This window comes from Budorcas taxicolor, chromosome 9 (assembly GCF_023091745.1).
Source record: "Budorcas taxicolor isolate Tak-1 chromosome 9, Takin1.1, whole genome shotgun sequence".
Classification (NCBI taxonomy): Eukaryota; Metazoa; Chordata; class Mammalia; order Artiodactyla; family Bovidae; genus Budorcas; species Budorcas taxicolor.
This window is the reverse complement of record NC_068918.1, coordinates 44,769,876-44,796,118: the sequence shown is the minus strand read 5'-3', so window position 1 is coordinate 44,796,118 and position 26,243 is coordinate 44,769,876. Positions and strand designations below refer to the sequence as shown.

Here is a 26,243-nt window from a genome sequence, read left to right as displayed (position 1 = left end):
GACAAAAAAGCTTCACCTTAAAGGAATTCTCATAAGTGTTTCACAGTGTTGAGAGGGCAAAGAATAAAATGTTGGAAGCTGATTGAGAGTTATAAAGGGAATATGACAGCTTGCTCAGGCCTAGAAAAGATGCTTGCCCTGTATTTTAAGTTACAGGATGAGAAGAAGGTAAGCAGTGTTCAAATTATTATTGATTAGCTTTTTACAAAGAAAACATTTTCATTCTCAGTGTTTCTGATGCACTAAATTACAGTGTACTAAATTAAAATTATTAGTCTTATTTTCCATTTCCATATATATTCATAACCAGCAATAAAAACTTTGAATGTTTTCACAAATGTTTTTAAAAGGTTACAGAACAATCATAAATTTTCCCATTGTTTATTGGAAACATTTTACAGTTACAGCTTGCATAGATTTTTATGGTCTCCCAGCTTCCATGCAAAGCAAATTAGAACATTTTATGAAAAGTGACTCTCTGCAAATATAAGTTAAAAATAATTTTATCCATGTTTAATTTTTATGGTAATACCTAATTGGTTGGTTGCTTCTATCTAAGCAGGGGAACTAGATATATGCATCTTTCTTTATCTAGACTTTAGTTAGTATTTGGTATGGTTAAGTTAGCAAGACACACCTTACTTTGCTTTTCTAAATGTATGATTTTTTTATGTTTGTTTTAAAAATTAATGAAACTATGATACCTCCCCTTCTCCTTTTCCCCAGCACAAAGAGAAACTTGAAATGATGATTTGAGATTTTTTTTGTACCTCTTCCACAGAATTTATTATTTATTGGCTTGGGAAATATAAATATCAAGTGACAAGACTTCAGATGTTAATACACCACTACTTATAATAGAACAATTGCTTAAGATCCATCTAAAGTATTCTAAAATAAGTCAAAATAGGTACTGTTCTCAACATACATAAAGCAATATTAATTAACAGAAAATTATCTTAGAAACTGTGAACTCAACCCTTACTTTTCATTAGCATTAAAACTATTCGGTGTGAGTTCCTCAGAGGTTAAACAAGGAGTTAGTGAAGGGGCATTTAAGAAAATACTTCTCTAAAATCTGTAGTCTTAAGTAATTGAGGCATTGTGATAGTCCTTTTGTGTATAGTTTAGTAGGAGAGGAGCTAGAAAAGAATTTTTTTTTTAAAAAAGGCAGTTTCAGTGCTTTTGAAAAATTGTTTTGTTGTAACCTCAGAAATGGGGGATGCAGTTTGATTCTCAGCTAAAATACATGCTCAACTCTGTGTAAAAGATTACTGGAAGGAAACAATACAGTTTAATAACTAGTCAAATACCTACAGGAAGCAGACAGAAGTCACATACTATTTGATGTCAGAGAGCAGGAATGAATAGCAGAACTCAGGGGAAAAAAAAGGATAGTACTTTCCTATCTATCCTAAAGCTACAAGAAGTAGCTCTACTTAGATCTTGATGCATACTGAAAATTGATTTTTGAGCTATTCTGTTATCTCTAAGGTTTTATTTTAGAGGCAGGAACCTAATTTAGCTGGCAGTAATCACTTTTTTATACTTTAACAATTAATTATGGAAATATTGTTAGCTTTCTTTGCAACCCATACTTTTCCAAGTAAGTGAGTAGGCATGACATTTCCTCAGTTAACAGTTATTTCCATTACATACAAATTTTCCTTGGCATAGAATTATTTTTGTGAGAGCAAAAATAATTATGGCTGTAAAATTGTAGGTTTTTTCATCCATGCCTGTTCAAAAAGACAGTTTTTAGCTTCGTTCTACTAGAATTGTGGTTCACTTGATTATAAGGATGATTTGATTTTTAGTAAATATTTATAAAGAAGGACAGTCTGCTCCATATCCATTGTTCAACAAAAAAATTATCCTAAGATTTTAACAATCCACTTGATTGTTTTGATTTCCAGATATTTGCATCATCCAAATTAGATTAGGGGAAGAATCATCGTTACTATTTTTGATTGACATGTAGAAAACAAATTAAAATGTTATTACTTGAAATGCCACTATATTTTCTATTTTAACAGTGTTTTCATTGCTTATTTCTATTTGACATGGGCAATTTTGGTGACAAAAGTTAACATTAGAGACTTTATGATCAGCAATGAATAAATTACTATCTTATTAAATACATTATTTGCTTGTAGGTTGCTTATTTTTGTTGTTTTTTCCTGTGGCTCATTTTTATTACAGGAAAGAAGAAACCAGAGATTACTTTTATGTTCCAGGATGAGATTGAGGATTTTTTAAGAAAACACTTACAAGATGCCCCTGAGGAGTTTATTTCTGAGCTTGCAGAGTATTTAATAAAGCAAGTATATGTTTTTGGTTTTATGGTAGAAATTTAGTGAGTTATTAAAATTTTCACAGCCTCATTGAAAACATATAATATTGGTGTTTTCAAAACTTCAAATTTAACAGTCACTGAATTCCAGATTTTATTTGCTTATAGAAGTAGTTCAACAAATATTTAAGTGTGCTGGGCAAGGCAGTGCCAAAAATACAGGGCAGGAATGTGTAGGCAGTCTCTTCTCCTTCTCTCTTCCAGTTCTAGTTGGAAGAAAAACAACATTGCATGAAAAGTAACATCTACAATGAAAAGATTATTCTCTGTCAAACAGAAGATAAACAGTGCACTTTTAGAGAGAAAATAAAGTAACAAACTGCCCTCAGAGAGAATAAATTTAGATAGCACTACCTTGTAAATGAGCCAGGCTAAATTTATTTTTATACAGAAATAAATTGTATATAACGACTATCCCTAACTACCATGAAGTTTTCCCACAAGTTAGTCTGTGTGTATAAGCTTCTCTAAATGCAATCCAGGAGCCCAGTGTATCTAACTTTTTGAATTTAGAAATAGAGCTTTTGTAGTCAATTCTTAAAAATTTTAAATGAATGCTCTTGTGCATAAATACGTAACATTGTTATATTTTTCATATATGAAAAGTCGAAATAGTTACTATTAACTATTTGCCACTACATTTTAAAAGTCTATTCTGTGTTTAGCATAAGGATTTTTTAAAATATGGATCTTTTTATAGTACTTTAGAAATTGAGAGTTTAAGTTATAACTTCTTATTCCTGAGGATGGGAAACATTTATAACCTGCTCTGAACTGAATTTGAACTGAAGCTTTTGTTAAAACCGTTTTTCTTGTTGTCTTTAGTGCAATAAATTTGATTATAACTTCAAATTAATTATTCTCAATTTCTGGAATTAGAGGAAAAATTCTTGTGAACCATTCTCCAAATCTTATTTTTTTAAAAATAGAGATCTTTTTAAAGCCTTATTTCCATAGAAGCAAAATTTCCTATCTACATAAACCCAGTGCATTTTAATGAACTAAATATATTTATCTTATTCATAGACCTTTAAATAAAACTTACCTCGAGGTGGTACATTCAGTTTACATGTCTTCAACTTCTTCGGCCTCTGGAACTGGTAGAAAGCGCACGATCAAGGACTTGCAAGAAGAGGTTTCAAACCTTTACAATAATATTCGATTATTTGAAAAAGGGATGAAGTTCTTTACAGGTATTGTACTTAATAGTGTGTTTTCATTGATTCTCAGTTGTTCTCAGACATTCATTTTAATAAAGCATCTTTATTTTCCAGATGATACCCAGGCTGCTCTTACCAAACACTTGCTGAAAACAGTGTGTACTGATATCACTAATCTCATTTTCAACTTCTTAGCTTCGGACTTAATGATGGCAGTAGATGATCCTGCAACCATTACCAGTGAAGTAAGTTAGTGTTTCTCTTGCCACTCTTAATGTGTTTTGCTTTGAAGTCCAGGCACATTTTTTCTCACATCCTAAAAGCAAAATGAGATTCAGGAAGGAGTTTTTAGAAATCTGTCAGATTTTTAGTTCAGGTTTAGTACACTGTATATACAGTTGCTACCAGGACTGGAAATATGACCAGTCTATTAACAGTAATAATGAAATACTGGTCATTGTAAAGGAAATAGTAGTCATTGTGTCTGAAAATGCCTGTAATAAATATGATAACATGCGTGCTTGGCCGTCTACTTCCTGTTAGCGTATAAAAAGTAACAGGAGAACATCACCTCTTTTAAAAAAGATAAATACGCTATTGGGCTTCCTAGGTGGCACAGTGGCAAAGAATCCATGCACCTGCTAGTGCAGGATACACAGGTCCAATCCCATGGACAGAGAAGCATGGTGGTCTACATGCAGTCCAGTTCAATTCAGTTCAGTCGCGTCCAACTCTTTGTGAACCCATGAATCGCAGCACACCAGGCCTTCCTGTCCATCACCAACTCCCAGAGTTTACTCAAACTCATGTCCATCAAGTCAGTGATGCCATCCAATCATCTCATTATCTGTCATCCCCTTCTCCTCCTGCCCCCAATCCCTCCCAGCATCGGGGTCTTTTCCAGTGAGTCAACTCTTCGTATGTATGAGGTGGCCAAAATATAGGAGTTTCAGCTTCAGCATCAGTCCTTCCAATGAACACCCAGGGCTGATCTCCTTCAGAATGGACTGGTTGGATCTCCTTGCAGTCCAGGGGACTCTCAAGAGTCTTCTCCAATACCACAGTTCAAAAGCATCAATTCTTCAGAGCTCAGCTTTCTTCACAGTCCAACTCTCACATCCATACATGACTACTGGAAAAACCATAGCCTTGACTAGACGGACCTTTGTCAGCAAAGTAATGTCTCTGCTTTTCGGTATGCTGTCTAGGTTGGTCATAACTTTCCTTCCAAGGAGTAAGCGTCTTTTAATTTCATGGCTGCAGTCACCATCTGCAGTGATTTTGGAGCCCCCAAAAATAAAGTCTGACACTGTTTCCACTGTTTCCCCATCTATTTCCCATGAAGTGATGGGACCAGATGCCATGATCTTCATTTTCTGAATGTTGAGCTTTAAGCCAACTTTTTCACTCTCCTCTCTCACTTTCATCAAGAGGCTTTTTAGTTCCTCTTCACTTTCTGCCATAAGGGTGGTGTCATCTGCATACTTTGGTTATTGATATTTCTCCTGGCAATCTTGATTCCAGCTTGTGCTTCATCCAGCCCAGCATTTCTCATCATGTACTCTGCATATAAGTTAAATAAGCAGGGTGACAATATACAGCCAGAACGTACTCCTTTTCCTATTTGGAACCAGTCTGTTGTTCCATGTCCAGTTCTAACTAACTGTTGCTTCCTGACCTGCATATAGGATTCTCAAGAGGCAGGTCAGGTGGTCTGGTATTCCCATCTCTTTCAGAATTTTCCACAGTTTCTTGTGATCCACAGAGTCAAGGCTTTGGCATATTCAATAAAGCAGAAATAGATGTTTTTCTCTCACTTTTTCGATGACCCAGTGGATGTCGGCAATTTGATCTCTGGTTCCTCGGCATTTTCTAAAACCAGCTTGAACGTCTGGAAGTTCACGGTTCACATATTGCTGAAGCCTGGCTTGGAGAATTTTGAGCATGACTTTACTAGCATGTGAGATGAGTGCAATTGTGCAGTAGTTTGAGCATTCTTTGGCATTGCCTTTCTTTGGGATTGGAATGAAAACTGACCTTTTCCAGTCCTGTGGCCACTGCCGAGTTTTCCAAATTTGCTGGCATATTGAGTACAGCACTTTCACAGCACTGTCTTTCAGGATTTGAAATAGCTCCACTGGAATTTCATCACCTCCACCAGCTTTGTTCGTAGTGATGCTTTCTAAGGCCCACTTGACTTCACATTCCAGGATGTCTGGCTCTAGGTGAGTGATCACACCATTGTGATTATCTGAGTCATGAAGATCTTTTTTGTACAGTTCTTCTGTGTATTCTTGCCACATCCTCTTAATATCTTCTGCTTCTGTTAGGTCCATACCATTTCTGTCCTTTATCGAGCCCATCTTTGCATGAAATGTTCCCTTGGTATCTCTAATATTCTTGAAGAGATCTCTAGTCTTTCCCGTTCTGTTGTTTTCCTCTATTTCTTTGCATTGATCACTGAGGAAGGCTTTCTTATCTCTCCTTGTAATCCTTTGGAACTCTGCATTCAGATGTTTTTATCTTTCCTTTTCTCCTTTGCTTTTTGCTTCTCTTCTTTTCACAGGTATTTGTAAGGCCTCCTCAGACAGGCATTTTGCTTTTTTGCATTTCTTTTTCTTGAGGATGGTCTTGATCCTTGTCTCCTGTTCAATGTCATGAACCTCCGTCCATAGTTCATCAGGCACTCTATCAGATCTAGTCCCTTAAATCTATTTCTCACTTCTACTGTATAATCATAAGTGATTTGATTTAGGTCATACCTGAATGGTCTAGTGGTTTTTTCTACTTTCTTCAATTTAAGTCTGAATTTGGCCCATGCAGTCCAGGGGGCCACAAAGAGTTGGTCTTGACTAAGCATGCATACACAAATAAGCTCTGTAGTGTACAAAATCTTCTTTTAAGCTCTTCAGATGACTCAGATTGGATTTAATTTCACCAGATAACCTTTCAGAGAACGAAGGTGACTATCCAAAGAGGTAGGATAGATAGGGAGAAGAGGTGTCTGTCACAGAGACTAGAAGTAAAGCAGCTGAAATTTTAACAAGTCCTTAGAGGTCTAGGCTAGCACAACAGTTTAGAATCCCATGAGACAACCAGAACAAGGTGGGGAGAGGGTGAAGAGTAATGGTGTTTAGTTATTTTGAAATCAGGTTTTATTTCCTCCTAATTGTTGCTGTGTCAGCCCCTCTTTCCTGTTGAGTTGCACATCCCTTATCAGAGTTCTGACCAGATTCTGTAACTTTGCAGTTATTTTCATTTCATGACACTGTATCATTTATTTAGAATTTAAGAAAATGAACTGGAGTCAGTCTAATCTCAAATTCAAAGCTCCTCTCTTCCCTTTTTGCAGTGTAAGGTGGAGCTATGGCTCCCATTTGCCTAGAGGAAGAAAAGTATGGTCTGCCCCATCCCCCTCTCCTTCCACACTCTGAAGTGAAGTGAAGTCGCTCAGTCGTGTCCGACTCTTTGTGACCCGATGGACTGTAGCCTACCAGGCTCCTCCCTCCATGGGATTCTCCATGCGAGAGTACTGGAGTGGGTTGCCATTTCCTTCTCCAGGGGAATCTTCCCAACCCAGAGATCGAACCCGGGTCTCCTGCATTCCAGGCAGACGCTTTAACCTCTGAGCCACCCTAGATCCACTTAAAGTTGGAGATTAGAAAGAATAAAAGAGGCAAAAGTACCTTTATGAGACTGACTGCATATCACTGGCATCGATCCAGTTCAAACTAAATCAGCCTCATGCTTGTGGCCTCTCCTGATGTGACATTTGTCACATAAGTGAAATAGGCAGTTTGGGGGAAATGTTATTATCATGCAACTCCTCCTCATATCAAGGACTCTCCCTAAACCTCCAAACAGAGCTCCATTTATCTCTTCCTCCTGCCCTAGAAAGGGACTGTGTCCCTTCCATTCTTCAGCTTGAACAGTGAGTGCCAGCTACGTGGACTGTTTCACGTACCTGCCTGCATGCCAGCCTCCACTGTGGGAAACAAATGAGTTCTGTCCCATGCCCTTCAAGGGCCACAGGAAGATTGGTGTAACATGGAGGGCAGGAGTCAGTAGGTTGTCCAGTCTTCCAAGACACTGTAATTCTAGAGCCTGCTGCCCACACCATTCCAGTAAGACCTCCTCTAGAACTTTTGCACTAGGAGGAGCCATAAGACTGTCCACAAATGCCACCAAACTTTACAAAGCACATCTGGGGCAGAGTGCAGTAAAGTTCCACACACCAGACAGTATAGCATCCATCTATCCATGGCTCAAGTCCCCTCACTTATAGATACGCTTGATCTTCATGAGTGGGGCTCCCTCATCTGGCCTTAGGGAAGAATACTCTTCCCACCACAATGGAAAAGATAAGGAGCAGCCTCTTACCCCAAATTCTCTTTTTCTTGCAAGATGAACGGTGGGTATGTGCTCATTCACTCACAAGCTCTCTGATCCTCCTCTTTTACTGCAGGAGCAAATGGGATGAATGCGGGCTGCATCTAGCCTCTTTGGCTGGCTGTTGACTAGCTTTCTGATGTTAAAGTATTTTAGTGTATTTTATCCCGAGTTTGCAGTCTGAAATTTAAGAACAAGAATAATACACATTTTTTGTTTTGCTTTGTTTGAATGTATATTCAGTTCAGTTCAGTCACTCAGTCATGTCCAACTTTGTGATCCCATGGACTGCAGCACACCAGGCCTCCCTGTCCATCACCAACTCCCGGAGTTTACTCAAACTCATGTCCATCAAGTCAGTGATGCCATCCAACCATCCCATCCTCTGTCATCCACTTCTCCTCCTGCCTTCAGTCTTTCCCAGCATCAGGGTCTTTTCAAATGAGTCAACTCTTCGCATCAGGTGGCCAAAGTACTGGAGTTTCATCTTCAACATCAGCCCTTCCAATGAACATTCAGGACTGATTTCCTTTAGGATGGACTGGTTGGATCTCCTTGCAGTCCAAGGCACTCTCAAGAGTCTTCTCCAACACCACAGTTCAAAAGCATCAATTCTTCAGAGCTCAGCTTTCTTCACAGTCCAACTCTCACATCCATACATGACCAGTGGAAAAACCATAGCCTTGACTAGACGGACCTTTGTTGGCAAAGTAATGTCTCTGCTTTTTAATGTGCTGTCTAGGTTGGTCATAACTTTTCTTCCAAGGAGTAAGCATCTTTTTATTTCATGGCTGTAGTCACCATCTGCAGTGACTTTGGAGCCCCACAAAATAAAGTCTGACACTGTTTCCCCCATCTATTTACCATGAAGTGATGGGACCAAATGCCATAATCTTTGGTTTCTGAATGTTGAGCCTTAAGCCAACTTTTTCACTCTCTTCTTTCACTTTCATCAAGAGGCTTTTTAGTTCTTCTTTGCTTTCTGCCGTAAGGGTGGTGTCATCTGCATATCTGAAGTTATTGATATTTCTCCCAGCAATCTTGATTCCAGCTTGTGCTTCATCCAGCCCAGCATTTCTCATGATGTACTCTGTAGCTTTGACATGTAGTGCATATACAATCTCAACGGATTTTTTTTTTTTCCCTATAGGTAAGAAAAAAAATTCTAAGCAAATTATCAGAAGAAACAAAAGTGCCTCTCACAAAACTCCACAACTCTCTGAATGAAAAGGTAAATAAAGCTTTACTGTATTTAGATATTTGAACTAGAATTTGTGATCTTTGAATAGATTTTTATCAAAATAGCTGAAAACTAAATTTAAAACTATTAATTTACACTCAGGACATCCCTTTTGAGGGTGAAGAGAGAAACGAAGCTGGGGACACTTTACTGTCTAGTCCTAAATCACAGTTTCAAAACTAATGACAAAATGACCTTTTTAAAAATTGTATTTGGGGTATAAAATTATTATAAAACAGTATTAAATGACTACTTTTCTTTAGGCGACTGTTTATAAAAGTAAATAATGGTTTAAACACCTTTCCAGAGCATAGAAGACTTTCTTGCTTGTCTGGATTCTGCAGCAGAAGCTTGTGATATTATGTTGAAGAAGGGAGACAAAAAAAGAGAAAGGTAACACTGAATTAATGTCTGAAATTGAAGTCTGTCTGAATCCTGCCAAGAGAACTGTTGTATCTAAATGGCTGTAGACCTTCAAACATAGTCAGTCTTCATATCCTTAAGTGTCCCTCTCTGACCCAATGGAATAAGGTATCAGAGTTCTTAATCCCATAGCTGATCAAGCCTAGGAATTAATAATAATTACTAGCCTTAAGACCTTCTTTATAGGAAGCCTTATTTAAACCAGTGCACTTCTGTGTGATACCCAACAATTCAAAATAAAAAGCATACTTTGAGAATCTCTGATGTGTAGTTTTTCTATCTATATAGTTTTTCTATCATTTTTTAGCATATTAGTTTATCAGTGCTGTTCAGAACTGTGTCTGTTGCATAAATGGTCCCTTAAATTGTTTATGAAACCTAAAAATGAATACAGAAGGGAAGAACTGAAATTGGTGAGAACTTGTTAGAATATGATAACATGCTTGTGTTACTTTCTTTTGTTTAGGCAGGTACTATTTCAGCATCGACAAGCACTGGTTGAACAGCTAAAAGTCACAGAAGACCCTGCTCTTATCCTGCATCTCACGTCGGTTCTGTTGTTTCAGTTCTCAACCCATAGCATGCTCCATGCACCTGGAAGATGTGTCCCCCAGATCATTGCTTTTCTGAATAGTAAAATTCCAGAGGTATTATATTTTCAGTGTACTTGAAACTTTTAAAACTTTTAGATTCTGAATATTTTGAGTGTATTAACATCATGTTTCTGCTTCCTAGAGTGGGAACAGTGAAGGAGGAGATTGATTTTTAAAACTCAGTCTAGTTCAGGAATGTTTCAGGATCCTTTAAGATCTATAGTAAAGGATATTCTGAATTTAGAAATTAAGCTTTTGGAAGTGATATAATAATGCTCAGTCTTCCATTTCAGTTTATGCAGGTTTAACCTGTCCTTCAAGGATCAGCTCAAAAAGTCCTACCCAACACACATTCTTCTGAGGGACTTCTCAGCTAGAAGTAAACTGGCTTCTTTGAATTTTCATGTCACTTTATCTTTGGTGATAGAACCCAGCTCAGTCAACTTACATTAAAATTATCTGTATTCATGTTTTATCTCCCCCAAACTAACCTCCTTGAGAGCAAGGAACCTCCTTGAGAGCAAGGACCTTGCTAGATTCAGCCTTCTACTTCTGTGACCAGTAATTTGTAAAGATGAAGACCTGCAGTGTATAATGGTTGAATAAATCTTACTTTGTCCCACAGAAAATTAAATCATGTTCGTTAACTTTCCTCTCCTTTCTCTTTTCATAGGATCAACATACTCTTTTAGTAAAGTATCAAGGTTTGGTTGTAAAGCATTTAGTCAGTCAAAATAAGAAGACTGGGCAGGGAGAAGATCCCTTGAGTGATGAATTAGACAAAGAACAAGAGGATATCATTAATACAACTCGTAAAGAACTTCAGGAGCTTTCCTCATCCATTAAAGACCTTGTTCTCAAATCGAGGAAGTCATCAGTGACAGAAGAGTGATGATTTTAATTTACTTAATGTTGTCATACAGTAAATATTTTTCCCCCAAAGTTAAAGGTGAGTGGTTACCAAAAAAAAAAAAAACCCTCATTTCACAGTCCAGAATCCCCTCAATAGCACCTCCCACACCCACAATTCAGTTAAAACAGTAGCATTGTATTCATTGTAAGTTAACAAAATGTAAGTTTTTGTAAATTGGGCTCTCCATGGAAGGTTTCTTTTTCACATTATTCTAAAAATTATACATTTCAATATACATTATATTATTTTCTTCATATAAGCTGAATGAAAAATAAATTTTCTGATATCTTTTATCTCCAGGAAAGGACTCATTTGTTGTGTTACTAGATTTCAGGTGACATATGTAAATATAATTTACATAGAAACTCAAAATGTGGTCAGTGTTTTTTAAAGAAAGGGAAAACCTTTGGTATCAAAATGAAAATAATAGTGTATTTTTCTTTAAAATTAATAGAGAATGCTTCAAACCTAAAATACAGAAGTTTGCCAGCTATTGTTTTTGTTTTATTACTAAGCCCTTGCTCTTATTCCTGGCAGATAGAGGGCCTCTCATTTCCCCCACAAGAGTGAACTTCTCTGCGTCTGGGGGCTTCAGGGATGTGTTTACAGATATAGAAGAATACCTGAGAGCCCCATGCATTTCTGTGCTCTATTCTAAAATAAGATGCTAACAAGAGTGAGAGGAAAAGTGTAATTTACTACTTACAGGTGTTAAATCACATTTACTAAAAATGTACTACAAATAGTTTTCTGTAACCCAGTTTGCATTTCTGAATTTCATTTTTCATATCAGTAGACACTGTCACCTAATACTTTGTTGTAGGGGATCTATAATGCATTTAAATCATTGGAACTTTTTTTCAAAATAGAAACTTAAGAAATAGGTATTCTTAATTTGTAAAGATTAGCAATTAAAAGACAAATAATTCCTTGGAGTAATAATTTTAATCAAATGAGTTTTAAGCAACAACTTACTGTATATAAAAAAGGAATTTAACTATTTAAAATATAGTAAATTAAATCTCAAATATTTAAAAAAATACTATTTTATATTATTCCTTATATGGCATTTAAGACGATGTTTTAAAATGTTTGAATACAAAGATTAGTCTACCTCTACCCTAATTCTAGACAAAGTATTAACACTGATTGAAAGAAGTTAATATAATTTGCTAAGCAATGTCAAAGTTGACAGGAATATTACAAATTTTAAAGTATTTTCCATTGGTAATTTTCTATTAATGTATTTTCATAAGGGCAAAGGAAGAAAATGACAAGTTTTCTGTGACCACAAACTCCACTTAGTCATGTTGATTCAGCTTCCAGAACATACCCAGCCTACTTTTTTATTCAGTGCTTGTTTAAGGATCTTATTACTTAGGTTTCAAGAGATACCAAAGTAATCCACATTTAAGTCAAAGTATCAGACAATGAAACAAAAAGCCATTCTTACTTTGTTGCATTACACATTCATTATTTTCTTTTATCAAAATGGTTATTTTTCCACATTAAATAAGCAATTTTTATTATTTTTGTAAATAAAATTACTTAGCTGATTTTATATGTAAAAATCTAATTTCATTAATAAAAAATGTTTACTGTGCTCTTAATGGGCAGATTTAAGAATGTTATTTAGAATAAAGTTCTCTATTAAATTTTGTGTACTTTGAATCTATTATCTTAATTACTAGGATTGATGTACATGTGTATTTACATTTTAAAATTATTATTCTGAATATTTTTAGAGGATTTTATTATGTTTGTACACAAAAATAGTTCCATAGTCCTCTGTGTCTTTCATTCCTTGCAAGTTTGCCATTCATGAACCATTTCACCTTAATAAATCATTTTCAGTTACCTGGATTTCAGCAAATGTATAGCTAAACTTTTATCTGCTGTTAGTACTTCTTACTGTTGCACATAATGGCAGGGATATTTGAATAATATGCTCAGGTATTTATATATGTTCTATCTCCAGACCATTTGTTTTTGAATAGTCAAAGGAAACTCATTTCTGACCATCAAAAAGAGTCAGTGAACAGTGGCATATCTTAACCAAAAATCAGTGTATTTCCCAAAAAGACCTTAACACAAAATTAGAAAAATAAATGTAGAAGTGGCTTAGCCTGAATGTAGACACATCTTGAACTTTTTGGGAGAATGTACTTTAGTCAGACCATGAAGCACCAAGGGTGAAGTCAAAGTGCAGCTGTAATTTGAAGTAGTGTGTCTGTAGAGTGAAAAGAAACAGTTCATTCCTTCCTCAGAAATGCCACTTGACCCACAGCCAAATGGGATTTTTTTCCTATCAAGAACTGAACTTCTGTGAGTTAAGTAGGGGTGGGGACAATGGAAGTTTCACTGTCTTTGACTAATACCAATGAAGCTTTGACCCCAGTGTACACAGTATATAAGGAAAATGAAAGAAACAGATATATAAATTCTGGCATGTAGATTTTCCACAAAATCTGAGAGCACTATTAAAGTTATGGCTATTAAAACAGCCTACAGATTCACTCAAGTTGTTCCCCTCTGAAGGCCACACTGCACAAACAGAATAAATAGAACCCAGGACTCCACAGCATTGGAAGAAAAAGAAATAAAAGGAGTTCAAACTGGAAAAGAAGTAAAACTGTGCCTATTTGCAGATGACATGATACTATACATCGAAAATCCTGAGGATACTACCAGAAAACTACTAGGGCTCACCAATGAATTCAGTCAAGTTGCAGGATACAAAATAAATATATAGAAATCCATTACATTTCTATACACTAACTGAAATTTTAGAAATAAGGAAACCCATATAAAGAAGAATAGGATACCTAGAAATAAACTTAACTGCAAAAGACCTGTACACAGAAAACTCAGATGCTGATTAAAAAAAACTGAAGCCCACACAAACAGATGGAAAGACATTACCGTGTGCTTGGATTAAAAAAATCAATATTGTTAAAATAACCATACTACTCAAGGCATTTTACAGATTCAGTGTAATCCCTATCAAATTACCAATTGTATTTTTCACAGAACTGGAACAAAAAAATTGTTAATTGTATGTCAACACAAAAGACCTCAAATAGCCAAAACAGTTTCGAGAAAGAGCTGGAAGAATCCTGCTCCCTGACTTAAGAATATGATACTGACACAAAAACAGACACACAGATCAGTGAAACAGAATCGAATCTAGAAATAAGCCCATGTGTTTAACGTCAATTATCTACAGAAAAAGAAGGAAAAAATATACAGTGGAAAAAAGACAGTCTCTTCCATAAGTGGACAGCTGCATGTAAAAGAATGAAATTACAATGTTCTCTAACACCATATTAAAAAAGTAGATTCAACAGAGTTAAAGACCTAAATGTAAGACTGGATACTATAAAATTTAGAGAGGAAAACATACAGAAAACTCCTTTACATAAATGGTAACTTTTTTGATCTATCTCCTAGAGTAATGTAGAGAAAAACAAGTTTTAAAATGGGACCTAGTTAAACTTAAGAGCATTGCACAGCAAGAGAAACCACAAAGAAAATGGAAAGACAACCCTCAAAAGGTAGAATGTATTTACAAATGATGACTGATAAGGAATTCATTTCCAAAATATACAAACAGCTCATACAACTCAATAACAAAAAAGCAATAAAAAAAATGGGCAATACATCTAAATAGACATTTCTCCAAAGAAAACATAGATAGTCAATGGGTATTTGAAAAGATGCTCAATAACATAATTATTAGAAAAATGCAAATCAAAACTACAATGAGGTGTATCACCATACACTGGTCAGAATGGCCAACAAAAAGTTTATAAACAATGCTCAAGAGGGTATGGAGAAAAAGAAAACCACCTGCACTGTTTGTGGGGATATAAATTGGTGCAGCCACTATTGAGCACAGTATGGAGGTTTCTTAAATACTAAAGATGGAGTTGCCATATGATCTAGCAATCCACTCCTGGGCACATACCCTGAAAAGACAAAAACTCTAATTTGAAAGGAGACATGCACCCCAGTGTTCACAACAGCACTACTTAACAGTAGCCAGGACATAAAAGAAGCCTGTAAGTGTCCATCAAAAGATACACGGAAAGAGAAGATGGGGCATATATATTATACATAAAGAGATATATAGTATATTGGGCTTCCCTTGTGGCTCAGCTGGTAAAGAATCCACCTGCAATGCGGGAGACCTGGGTTCGATCCCTGGGTCAGGAAGATCCCCTGGAGAAAGGAAAGGCTACCCACTCCAATATTCTGGCCTGGAGAATTCCATGGCCTGTGTAGTCCATGGGGTTGCAAAGAGTCAGACACGACTGAGCAACTTTCACTTTTCCTATAGTATATTACTCAGCCATCAAAAAAGAGTGAAATAATGCCATTTGCAACAACACGGATGGACCTAGAGTTCCATACTAATTGAATCAAGTCAGACAGACACAGTATCACATAGAATCTAGAAAATGCATGTGTACTATGTCACGTCAGTCGTGTCTGACTCTGTGAACCTATGGACTGTAGCCCTCTAGGCTCCTCTGTCCATGGGATACTCCAGGCATGAATACTGAAGTGTGTTGCCATTTCCTCCAGGGGATCTTCGCAACCCAGGGATCAAACCCGAGTCTCATGTCTCCTGAATTGGCAGTTGGGTTCTTTACCACTAGCACCACCCGGGAAGCCCATATAAGTGAACTTATTTACAAAACAGAAACAGACTCACAGACATAGAAAACAAACTCATGGTTACCAGAGGGGATAGCAGTGGGTAGAGGGGAGATAAGTTAGGAATTTCAGATAAAATAGAAATAAGGACCTACTGTATAGCACAGGAAACTTCAATAGCAGATAATAACCAACAATGGGGGGAAATCTGAAAAATATATATGTATATATTTTTGTGTGCATGTGTTTTAGTGTTAGTCGCTCAGTTTTGTCCAACTATTTGTTGACCCCATGGACTGTGTAGCCTGCCAGGCTTCTCTGCCCATGAGATTTTCCAGGCAAGGATACTGGAGTGGGTTGCCATTTCCTTCTCCAGGGGATCTTCCTGACCCAGGGATCGAACCCGGGTTTCTTGCATTGTAGGCAGATTCTGTACCATCTGAGCCACCAGGGAAGTATCTGTGTGTGTATGTGTACACACATAATATGTATGTGTGTATATATATACATATATATAGCATTAAAAAGTCACTTTGCTATATATCTGAAACATGGTAAATCAACTATAAATTTTTTTTTTTTTTTTTAAATCAAACCCAGGTCAGACTTTTTCCAAATCGTTAAGAAAGCAAGCCTGACTTTTGGATCTTCAAAAACTGTTTAATCCATTTACATCACACACAAAAAGAAGGAACTACTACATTAAACAGGTATTAAATTTTTTAAAGTTCCCAATGTTGTGTTTTATCTGTGTTACCAGGCTTGTCTCTATTTGCACCTCTGTTCCTCTTCAACGATTAGTAGTAAGACTTAACCTGGATGCATGTTTGAAGAGCAGGAAGGAAGGGATTATACTGGGGTGTGATGGAGGAAAGGAAGGACATGGTGAGTTTCAATCCTTGGCTCAATAATCTCCTGGATCCTGTAAGACAACTAAGTACAAAGAATAATAATACAAATCTTAAAAATGTGTCTTGCTTTCAAGGTGATGGCAAGAATCAACAGTTACAGTTCAATACAGTGTTTGGAGAGCAGCAAGCAGAGGATGTCATAGAAGAAAGTCAAACTGTATTGCACTGCAGGGAGGGGGACTGAACCAGCTGGAGGTGACTCTTGAGAAAAGTAGGACTAGCCTGGTAAGGGCATTTCTGGGCAGAGAAAAGGAGATTCCAGACTACTAAGATAATATGAAGCGAGAAATTTTGGAATTCCTAAAGTATGAGAAATATGAAAAATGATTTGGGAAGTAGTATAAGATGAAGCTAGAGAGACTAGAGGAGGAGGAATCACAAAATGGCTTACATGCTAAGCTGAGAAGTTAGCCATTCTCCTAAAAGCTAGAGGTTGCCTTTAAAGATGAACCAGGGAAGTGAGGTGATCGTCTTTTAAAAGGATCATCCATTCTGAAAGGCAATTTGACAGTTTGCCAAAATCCTTTAAAATGTATGTATTATTTGTGAGATCAATGTCTCCTGAGAAGTAAAATGTGAACTTAAAAACGTGTACAAATCTTTTCCCCCCAGCCTCTGATAGAAGAGAAATGTGGATGATACATCTCTCAAGGAAAGGAGGCAGTCTTCCACCAAAGAAAAGTCCTTTCTCTGACTAGTCAAGCTAAGACAAAATCCCCACAGGTTTTCTCCTTTGTCTATTATTCATTATAAAGAAGAAAAAATCATTTTAGCAAATTGTTTTCCTACTAAACTGTCTTACTAGTAAAGTGCAGCCTTAAATTAAATGTTTAAGTTTAAATTAATGAACTTAGAGTGTTCTATTTTTTTTCTTCTCTCTTTCCCACCAGAATCTAAGTCTTGTGAGTCATAAATTATAAATGCTGAGGCTAAGTTTTGATGTTGAAGAAAACAGATCATAGAGAAAAAAAGAGGAAGTGTTATTCCATCACATACTTCATTATGTTGCAGCCATTATTTGCAGCCACTTCAAAAATATTTGATTTGGAAAATCACAGTATATTAAGTAAAAAAGATATATGCAGTGTGGTTTTGATTTTCTTATTAAACATATTTAACTATAGCTGTGTAAGTATTTGCATGAAAATTCATAAACATTTCCTTGTATAGCTACATGTATGCATACAGAATATTTCAAAGATATTTGAGTGATGAATTGTGACTGTCTCTTGGATTGCAAGTCATTTTAAACAATGTTTTTCATTATTTCAGACTTTCTGCAAGAAGCGTGTATTTTATAATTCAATAAACATATCTTTAAATATTGTTTTATAGTGATACAAAGAAATTATAGAAGGGGACTAGACTGAGGCAGACGCCAAATGTTTTATGACTGATAACAACAATCCAAGTGAGAAATGTGACGGCCAGAATGCAGGGATAATGACAAATCTAGGAAATATTTAACAAAGTAGAACCACCAGAAGTTGAGGATGGGGATGGTGGAGACTAACTGAGGAAAGTGAGAAGTCCAAGGTACGATGGGTTAGGTGACAGTGCCATGTCCTGAGACAGGAAATGCGGCAGACCTCATCTGAACAGTGGGAGGTGGGGAACAGATAAAGGTGTTTGTTTGGGATGCCTATGGACCTCTGTGCAAAGACAGCGAAGAGACCACAGGATACAGGCCTAGAACCTTAGAGAGCAATACCAGCTGAGAATACAGGTTTAGCAGTCATAATATATTGCTAATTGTTTTCATGAGAAAATCCATGGAGAGGGTAGAGAAGCATTCTGAACTGAGAATGAAATTCTAGGGAAGAGTGAGGTGAATAAAGGGAAAGGAGGTTGAAGATGCTAAGCCCAAGGAGAAAATTAGGAGAGAATGACTTAGTGAAACCAAGGAAAGAGAGTTTCAAAAAGAAATGGACATGGCAGAGATGAGAAATTTCAGGTAAGATCAAAGACAGTTACTCTTTAGAGTGTTAACTAAGATATTTTATGAGCTTAATGGAGCTATGTGGAGTAGTTTGAGAATGGAGCAGGAGGATCTTAGGTTGGATGCGTGAATGAAGATTACCCTCTCAGGAAACACGGGGGCAATAAAGAGGGTTCCATAACTACATGGGGACATAGGCGACTTTATAACTCCTGGACTCTACTTCCTCACCTTTAAAAGGAGAAAATTAATGCCGGTCTACCCGTGGCATCATGAGAATTAAAAGCTATTACTAATAATAGATTTTATGTTAGATTGAATTTTTATAATAGTTTGAATGTTCTTTTGTCCTTTCACTGAATCAATTTGTTGCAGCTCATCACAATGTTTTCATTTTTATAATAACTTTATCATCAAAGTCAGGTGAATAACAAGGCACTGAGTTGATTGCTTTTATATATTTCCCTAGCTCAGGTTTTTTGATTGTAGGTAACTGAGTTTGACCTCAGAAAACACTAACATATTTCTTTGGCACCTGGAACAAGGACAGGTCAAGTTTGGTCTGGGAATAGATGGAGTGAAAGCAGAACATTTCCTTCCTCACCCACCTTTACAAACTGAAGAAATGGCCTTAAACAGAGAGATTAAAAGTAAATGTCACCTGCTTTATAGATAAATATGACCCACTGAGAATTCCTGTTGTAGATTAGTTCAGTATTCAAACATTTCTTTAGATCCATCTCCTGAAACATCTGGCCACTTTTTAAGTCTTGACTTCAGATTTCAAAAGGCTGAGTCTGTGCTTAAGTGAAGTCATACAGCCATGGGCGTGACGTAACAATTGTTGCCAGCTCAGAGGGAAAGAGGCAGCAGCAGGGAATGCCAGGTCCACAGTACAGGTGCAAGAAGCAGGTAACTACTTTGAGTTATCCGAGTCAAGTCTAAGGTTCAAAGTTCACCAGTTTCCCAGGAAGGCAGTGATAGAAGCCACACCCCACGATTCGTCTCTCAAGCTACGAAAAACGCTGCAGGTGAGAACATCGGGCCTCATCTCTTTCCAGATATTTCAACAGAAAATCTCTGTAGTTTGTCCATTTCTAACCTATAAGAAGATCTGATTTTAGCTCAGTTGGTAAAATACCCGCCTGCAATGCAGGAGACTCCAGTTTGATTCCTGAGATAAGAAGAACTCCTGGAGAATGGATAGGCTATCCACTCCAGTATTTTGGGGCTTCCCTGGTGGTTCAGACAGTAAAGAATCTGCCTGCAATGCAGGAGACCTGGGTTCGATCCCTGGGTTGGGAATATCCTCTGAAGGAGTGCATGGCAACCCACTCCAGTATTCTTGCCTGGAGAGAATCCCTATGGACAGAGGAGCCTGGCAGGCTACAGTCCATGGGGTCGAAGAGTCGGCCGTGACTGAGCAACTAAGCACAGCACACAGCAACCCATAAGAAGGATTCTGTCACTGAAATAACAGCAACAACAACAACACACACACAAAAAAAAACAGGAAATACATCATCCTTTATAGAAAAACTTTTTTAATTTAAATATACCCTCAATTTAGACTATGCAGTGGGAATTTCTTGAGTGTATGTGAATGTCTGTATGTACACTTTATATTTTAAACTTTCTGGAGATTATCTAGACGTTTCATGTACTAATTCTGGCAGGATTTCCCTTTAAGGATGTCCTGCAGAGAATTTGCTACTCATAATTTTAAGTAAAAATTGACGAGTGCTTTTTCAGTCCAGTAGGAGTCAGCTATGTACATGTCACAAGACTTGGAGGAAACCCACACACCCTCCTATTTTCTTCCACAAAGTTAAAAAGGCTGCAGTTGGGAGGGACCCTCAGATAGTTTTGGCCCATTCTGTACCTCTTGGAGGTAACATATAAATGTGTAAATCATCGTATATTCTCCTTTCATCCTGTTTAAACTGTTGGAAGAAGAGGCTTTAAGAAAAAGTAAGTTTTGTTTTCTTCTCCTTAATGTTGTCTTTGCATTTCTAATTTTTTTTTTTTTTAAGTGCGGGAGATTCTTATAAACTTTCTCATTGCTACTTAAAGGAAACTTTGTGGTGACTTGGTTTTACTTGGCAAGCAAGTATATATCTTGAAGTTTCTTAGAAACTTTTTAAAAGGCATTTGAGCCAGCAGTTATCAAACTTTATATGCTGAGCTTTTCAGATTTCTCAATTTGATGCCATGTGTATAAAGGCAACATAGTAGCCAAATAACTCTTGAGTTGTCTCCTGAGTTCTGAAAATTGTCTGTAATTGGAGATACAGCTTCATTATATTCATAAAAAAGGGAATGACTTGATTCTGGGGTTTTAATTGGCTTAATTTATTTGAATGACTAACTTTATCACTAAGGATATTTTATGGCTGGATTTATATATCCAGAGCACAATTTAAAGTCATTTACAGATTTTGAGTTAGTGAGATTCCTGCTATTAAAAAAAAAAAAGAAAAACTGCCTATTTTTCACAAGCAGGCATAAAGACAATTCTTAATCTTAGGCTTTATAAGACTGAAATAAAATGTCTGTGTGTCTGACCCATGTGTAATATGCTAAATGAATCTAAAGCATTGCTTCTTGAAACTGAGATAGTATCATGAAAGCAGAAGTATGGTTCCCATATGTGTTTATACTTTTTCCCTCTCTAATCAGATTCTTTTTGGTGTCTGTCATCCATCTGAAAACCAAATGCAACACCTCAACTTGTCAATTTGGGTTTTGGAAATGTGGGAACCAAAAAGAATCATTAATAAAATGTGTAATTCTTATAAATAAAATGTAACAAGTCATTTTAGCTGTCATTTCACATTCACAATATTATCATGTATAGGTTCTAGGATTTTTATTAGCAACATATATGGGTTAAAATTTAGCACAAACAATTGCAGATATACACATCGCACAGGATATTTCTTAACATATTTGTTATGATCTGTGCCTAAAGCCATACTCCAAACTGCTTGGTGGGAAAGGTAAACTCTGACATCTGTTTTCTACACTTGTTCTATTTATTCCCATGTGTTGTCATTAGTTGCCAATTCTGGGACTGTTCTACCTAAACAAGAGCAGCAGATTTGTGCTTTAATGTAACATCACCTCACTGACAAATCTACCTCTTACTTTTATTATATTTGCCAACAACATTCTGAGTAAAGTTGGATTAATTTGGGTTCCTTAAGCGAGGCTAGCAACTTTCTACTATAATATTGAAGATAAATTTTTTTCTAGAACATGCTGCATAAGCTTAGATTTGTTTTTTCACATTTTCAATCTAGGAAATGACCTCTTTAGAATTGGAAACCAAATACTTGGGTTCACATGGAAAGTTCTGAATCAGATGTCAGTTAAACAACCTTACATTTCCATGTTCTTGTAATTCTCTTTATCCTTTCTGATTGTCATCATTTTTCTTGGTTACCTTTTGGCCCCCTGGAAGGAATTGTGAATAGGAGGGGAAGGAGAAAGAGGATGCGGGACTCCCTCCTACCATAACAGCTCGAATCCCTCCAAAATTATCATCTTGAGCACTATCTCCACATTAGACTTGGGATCACAGATTCTCTTAACAATCTGAGAATCAACAGACATGTATCAGAAGGAAAAAGGCACATTGTATATAGATTTTTTTCCCTTTACAGTTCTGGGGTTGATATACTCTTGAAACCTGTTCTTGAATATTCTTGAGGTGTCCTGATTAGGAACTACTATTCTCCACAAAACCTGGAGTTGGTGGGTTTATGCAGTCTTTAAACGGATTAAGGTGGAAGCACGTCTGTCTCTCTCAATTTACCCAAGGACAGGTAAGGTTAAGGCAAAGATTTTAGCTGAAGATGACATTTAAGGGTTAATTTTTGAAGCAGATGCATAATTAATCCATAGTCATACTTGTTCTGGATAGCATGTCTACTGATATAAAAGTGGAAGATTCAAATATCATAAGTTTCTTCTGTGGAGACGAAGGCTTAGAATGGAAAAATGATAGGACTAAGCCTCTAGAGACCCCAGAATGTGGAACAGGTGACTGAAGCGGGGCCTCCCTATTCTCTGGCCATTCTCCCAAATCCCCATACCGACCTATTGGTAGATTGGGGCATAAAAGGAAAGATCTAAACCAGTGCCCGTTATCTCATCTCCTCTACTTCAGGGATCACGGACTTTAATCTCTCCTTCTTTATTGGCTCCTCTCTTCAGCATTTAAGCATATTCAAATCCCCCATCTTGAAAAGCTTCTGCTTCATTACCAGGTCTTTTCCAGTTTACCCTCATTCCTAAGCTTTATAGATCAATATTCTGAAAGTATTGTCTACACTGTAAAGAATCCCTACTTTCTTAGCCCTCACTTCTCAATCTATTGCTGTCTGGCTTTGATCCTCATCAGTTTTCCCCAGCTCTCACTGAGGTGATCAATCACTAGTGTATTGCTAAATCCAGCAGAAATTTCTTTCTTATTCTCTTTGTGCTGTTTCAGAACCATTTTACCTTAGTCTCCACTTTTCCCATCTTGAAACACTCTTTACCCAGAGCTTCCATGATGTCCAACTGCTAGTTTTTCTCCAACCTCTAAGACCACTATGCTCAGGCAGTTTCACAGATTCCTCTTCCTCTTCCCTGTATCCTAGACTCCTTTTCTCTTTCTGAGCAATGTCACAGCTTCAGTTACAGTCTATTCTATATTCTTAGGAGTCCGAAATCTTTATGTCCAGCTAAGATATCTTTCCTGAGCAACAAACCTCTATGTCTGATTGTCTGCTGAATATAGGACTTCCCAGAGCAGGTGTAGACCTTAGTGAATACAATGGAGTAAGTGGAGGGACATGAAGGGCAAGCCAGGTAGAAATTTTGCCCTATAATTTGCCCTGGGATCCTTTTCAAAATGTCCAAGGAATTTATGTGGTTTCCCCGCACTCACTCTTCGGACCTGACTGAATAGCTCTCCTTGACTTTCCCACAGTCCTCTCGTCTCATTTTAATCTAAAAGTAAACTCATCAACCACCTCTCATACTTTCCACCCTGCTTCCCCTAAGTATCCTCGTACAGAAAATGACACCATGATACAACCAGTTGCTCAAGCCAGAAACTGGAGGTGAACTGACTCCACCTCTCCCTCAGTTTATATACCCAAAGAATCTCCAAATTCTGTTCACACTACCTCATCCACTCACCAGCTTCCCTCCTTTGTCACTGCCATAACCCTATTTCAGGCTGCCATCCTCCTTTATTTGGTGAACAGTAGTCCTTTCATGGGTCTCCCTGCCTCCAGAATTGCCTTCTTTGGCTTCACTCCCCATACTGAAGCCAGAGTCATTGACGTGAAACTATTGGTCTAAAAATAGATTTATTTTTACTATCTCTTACTTCAAGCCTTTTCCTGACTCTCCACTGGCCTTAGGATAATGTCCAGATTCCTTCTCAAAGTTAAAGAGAAGTCGCAGAGTTCAGTGGGTTACAGCAGAAGTCCCCAAACTTTAAAGTGCTCAGGAACCACCTTGTTAAAATGTATATTCTGATTCTGTAGGTCTGGGTTGGTGCCTCAGTTGTTGCATTTTTAACAAGTTCCCGGGTGATGCTGATAATACTGGTTCATGGACCATACATTTCATGCTAGATTGGCTGGAGCTCAAATCTCTGTTGTATTCCTCACTAAATCTGATAACTTAGAAGAGTCACTTAGTGCACACACGTGTGTGTGTGTGTGTGTGTTAATGTCCTTTCATATGAAATGAAGATCATGACAGTATAACACTTTCTTAGGTTTAAAATGAGGAATAAATGTATTAAAATTACAACAGTGTCTGGCACAGAATAAGTATTAAGCACAAGTTATTTTTCTTACTAGTTAAGACTGAATTGGAGAAGGAAATGGCAACCCACTACAGTATTCTGGCCTGGAAAATCCCATGGACAGAGGAATCTGGAGGGCTACAGTTCATGGAGTTGCAAAGAATTGGACACGACTGAGCAACTGAGCCCTGAGCGCAAGACCCTGAATAATTTAGCCTCTATCAGTTCAGTTCAGTCACTCAGTCATGTCCAACTCTTTGCAACCGCATGAATTGCAGCATGCCAGGCCTCCCTGTCCATCACAAACTCCCAGAGTTCACTCAAACTCATGTCCATCGAGTCGGTGATACCATCCAAATATCTCATCCTCTGTCATCCCCTTCTCCTCCTGCCCCCAATCCCTCTCAGCATCAGAGTCTTTTCCAATGAGTCAACTGTTCACATGAGGTGGCCAAAGTACTGGAGTTTCAGATTCAGCATCATTCCTTCCAAAGAACACCCAGGGCTGATCTCCTTCAGAATGGACTGGTTGGAACTCCTTGCAGTCCAAGGGACTCTCAAGAGTCTTCTCAAACACCATAGTTCAAAAGCATCAATTCTTCAACGCTCAGCTTTATTCACAGTCCAACTCTCACATGACTACTGGAAAAACCATGGCCTTGACTAGACGGACCTTTGTCAGAAAAGTAATGTCTCTGTTTTTGAATATGCTATCTAGGTTGGTCATAACTTTCCTTCCAAGGAGTAAGTGTCTTTTAATTTCGTTGCTGCAATCACCATCTGCAGAGATTTTGGAGCCCAAAAAAATAAAGTCTGGCACTGTTTCCACTGTTTCCCCATCGGGACCAGATGCCATGATCTTCATTTTCTGAATATTGAGCTTTAAGCCAACTGTTTCACTCTCCACTTTCACTTTCATCAAGAGGCTTTTTAGTTCCTCTTCACTTTCTGCCATAAGGGTGGTGTCATCTGCATATCTGAGGTTATGGGTATTTCTCCTGGCAATCTTGATTCCAGCTTGTGCTTCCTCCAGCCCAGCATTTCTCATGATGTACTCTGCATGTAAGTTAAATAAGCAGGGTGACAATATACAGCCTTGACGTACTCCTTTTCCTATTTGGAACCAGTCTGTTGTTCCATGTCCAGTTCTAACTGTTGCTTCCTGACCTGCATATAGGTTTCTCAAGAGGCAGGTCAGGTGGTCTGGTATTCCCATCTCTTTCAGAATTTTCCAGTTTATTGTGATCCACACAGGCAAAGGCTTTGGCATAGTCAATAAAGCAGAAATAGATGTTTTTCTGGAACTCTCTTGCTTTTTTAATGATCCAGTGGATGTCGGCAATTTGATCTCTGGTTCCTCTGCATTTTCTAAAACCAGCTTGAACATCAGGAAGTTCACGGTTCACATATCGCTGAAGCCGGGCTTGGAAAATTTTGAGCATTACTTTACTAGCGTGTGAGATGAGTGCAATTGTGCGGTAGTTTGAGCATTCTTTGGCATTGCCTTTCTTTGGGATTGGAATGAAAACTGACCTTTTCCAGTCCTGTGGCCACTGCTGAGTTTTCCAAATTTGCTGGCATGTTGAGTGCAGCACTTTCACAGCATCATCTTTCAGGATTTGAAATAGCTCCACTGGAATTCCATCACCTCCACTAGCTTTGTTCGTAGTGATGCTTTCTAAGGCCCACTTGACTTCACATTCCAGGATGTCTGGCTCTAGGTGAGTGATCACACCATATTGATTATCTGGGTCATGAAGATCTTTTTTGTACAGCAGTTCTGTGTATTCTTGCCATCTCTTCTTAATATCTTCTGCTTCTGTTAGGTCCATACCATTTCTGTCCTTTATCGAG

The 26,243-nt window shown here is 37.5% G+C and overlaps 1 protein-coding gene across 1 annotated transcript in view; it reads left to right on the top strand.

Moving 5' to 3' along the window:
• The window catches only part of UFL1 (UFM1 specific ligase 1), a 65,991-nt gene extending 54,746 nt beyond the window's left edge, over window positions 1-11,245 (top strand). Inside the window, exons 13-19 of the mRNA XM_052645843.1 lie at window positions 2,203-2,320; window positions 3,380-3,546; window positions 3,628-3,758; window positions 9,053-9,133; window positions 9,450-9,535; window positions 10,032-10,212; window positions 10,832-11,245. Of these exons, the coding sequence (XP_052501803.1) occupies window positions 2,203-2,320; window positions 3,380-3,546; window positions 3,628-3,758; window positions 9,053-9,133; window positions 9,450-9,535; window positions 10,032-10,212; window positions 10,832-11,050 (983 nt within the window). The 3' untranslated portion in view covers window positions 11,051-11,245. The remainder of the gene's footprint in view (window positions 1-2,202; window positions 2,321-3,379; window positions 3,547-3,627; window positions 3,759-9,052; window positions 9,134-9,449; window positions 9,536-10,031; window positions 10,213-10,831) is intronic.
• Window positions 11,246-26,243: the final 14,998 nt, after the last annotated feature.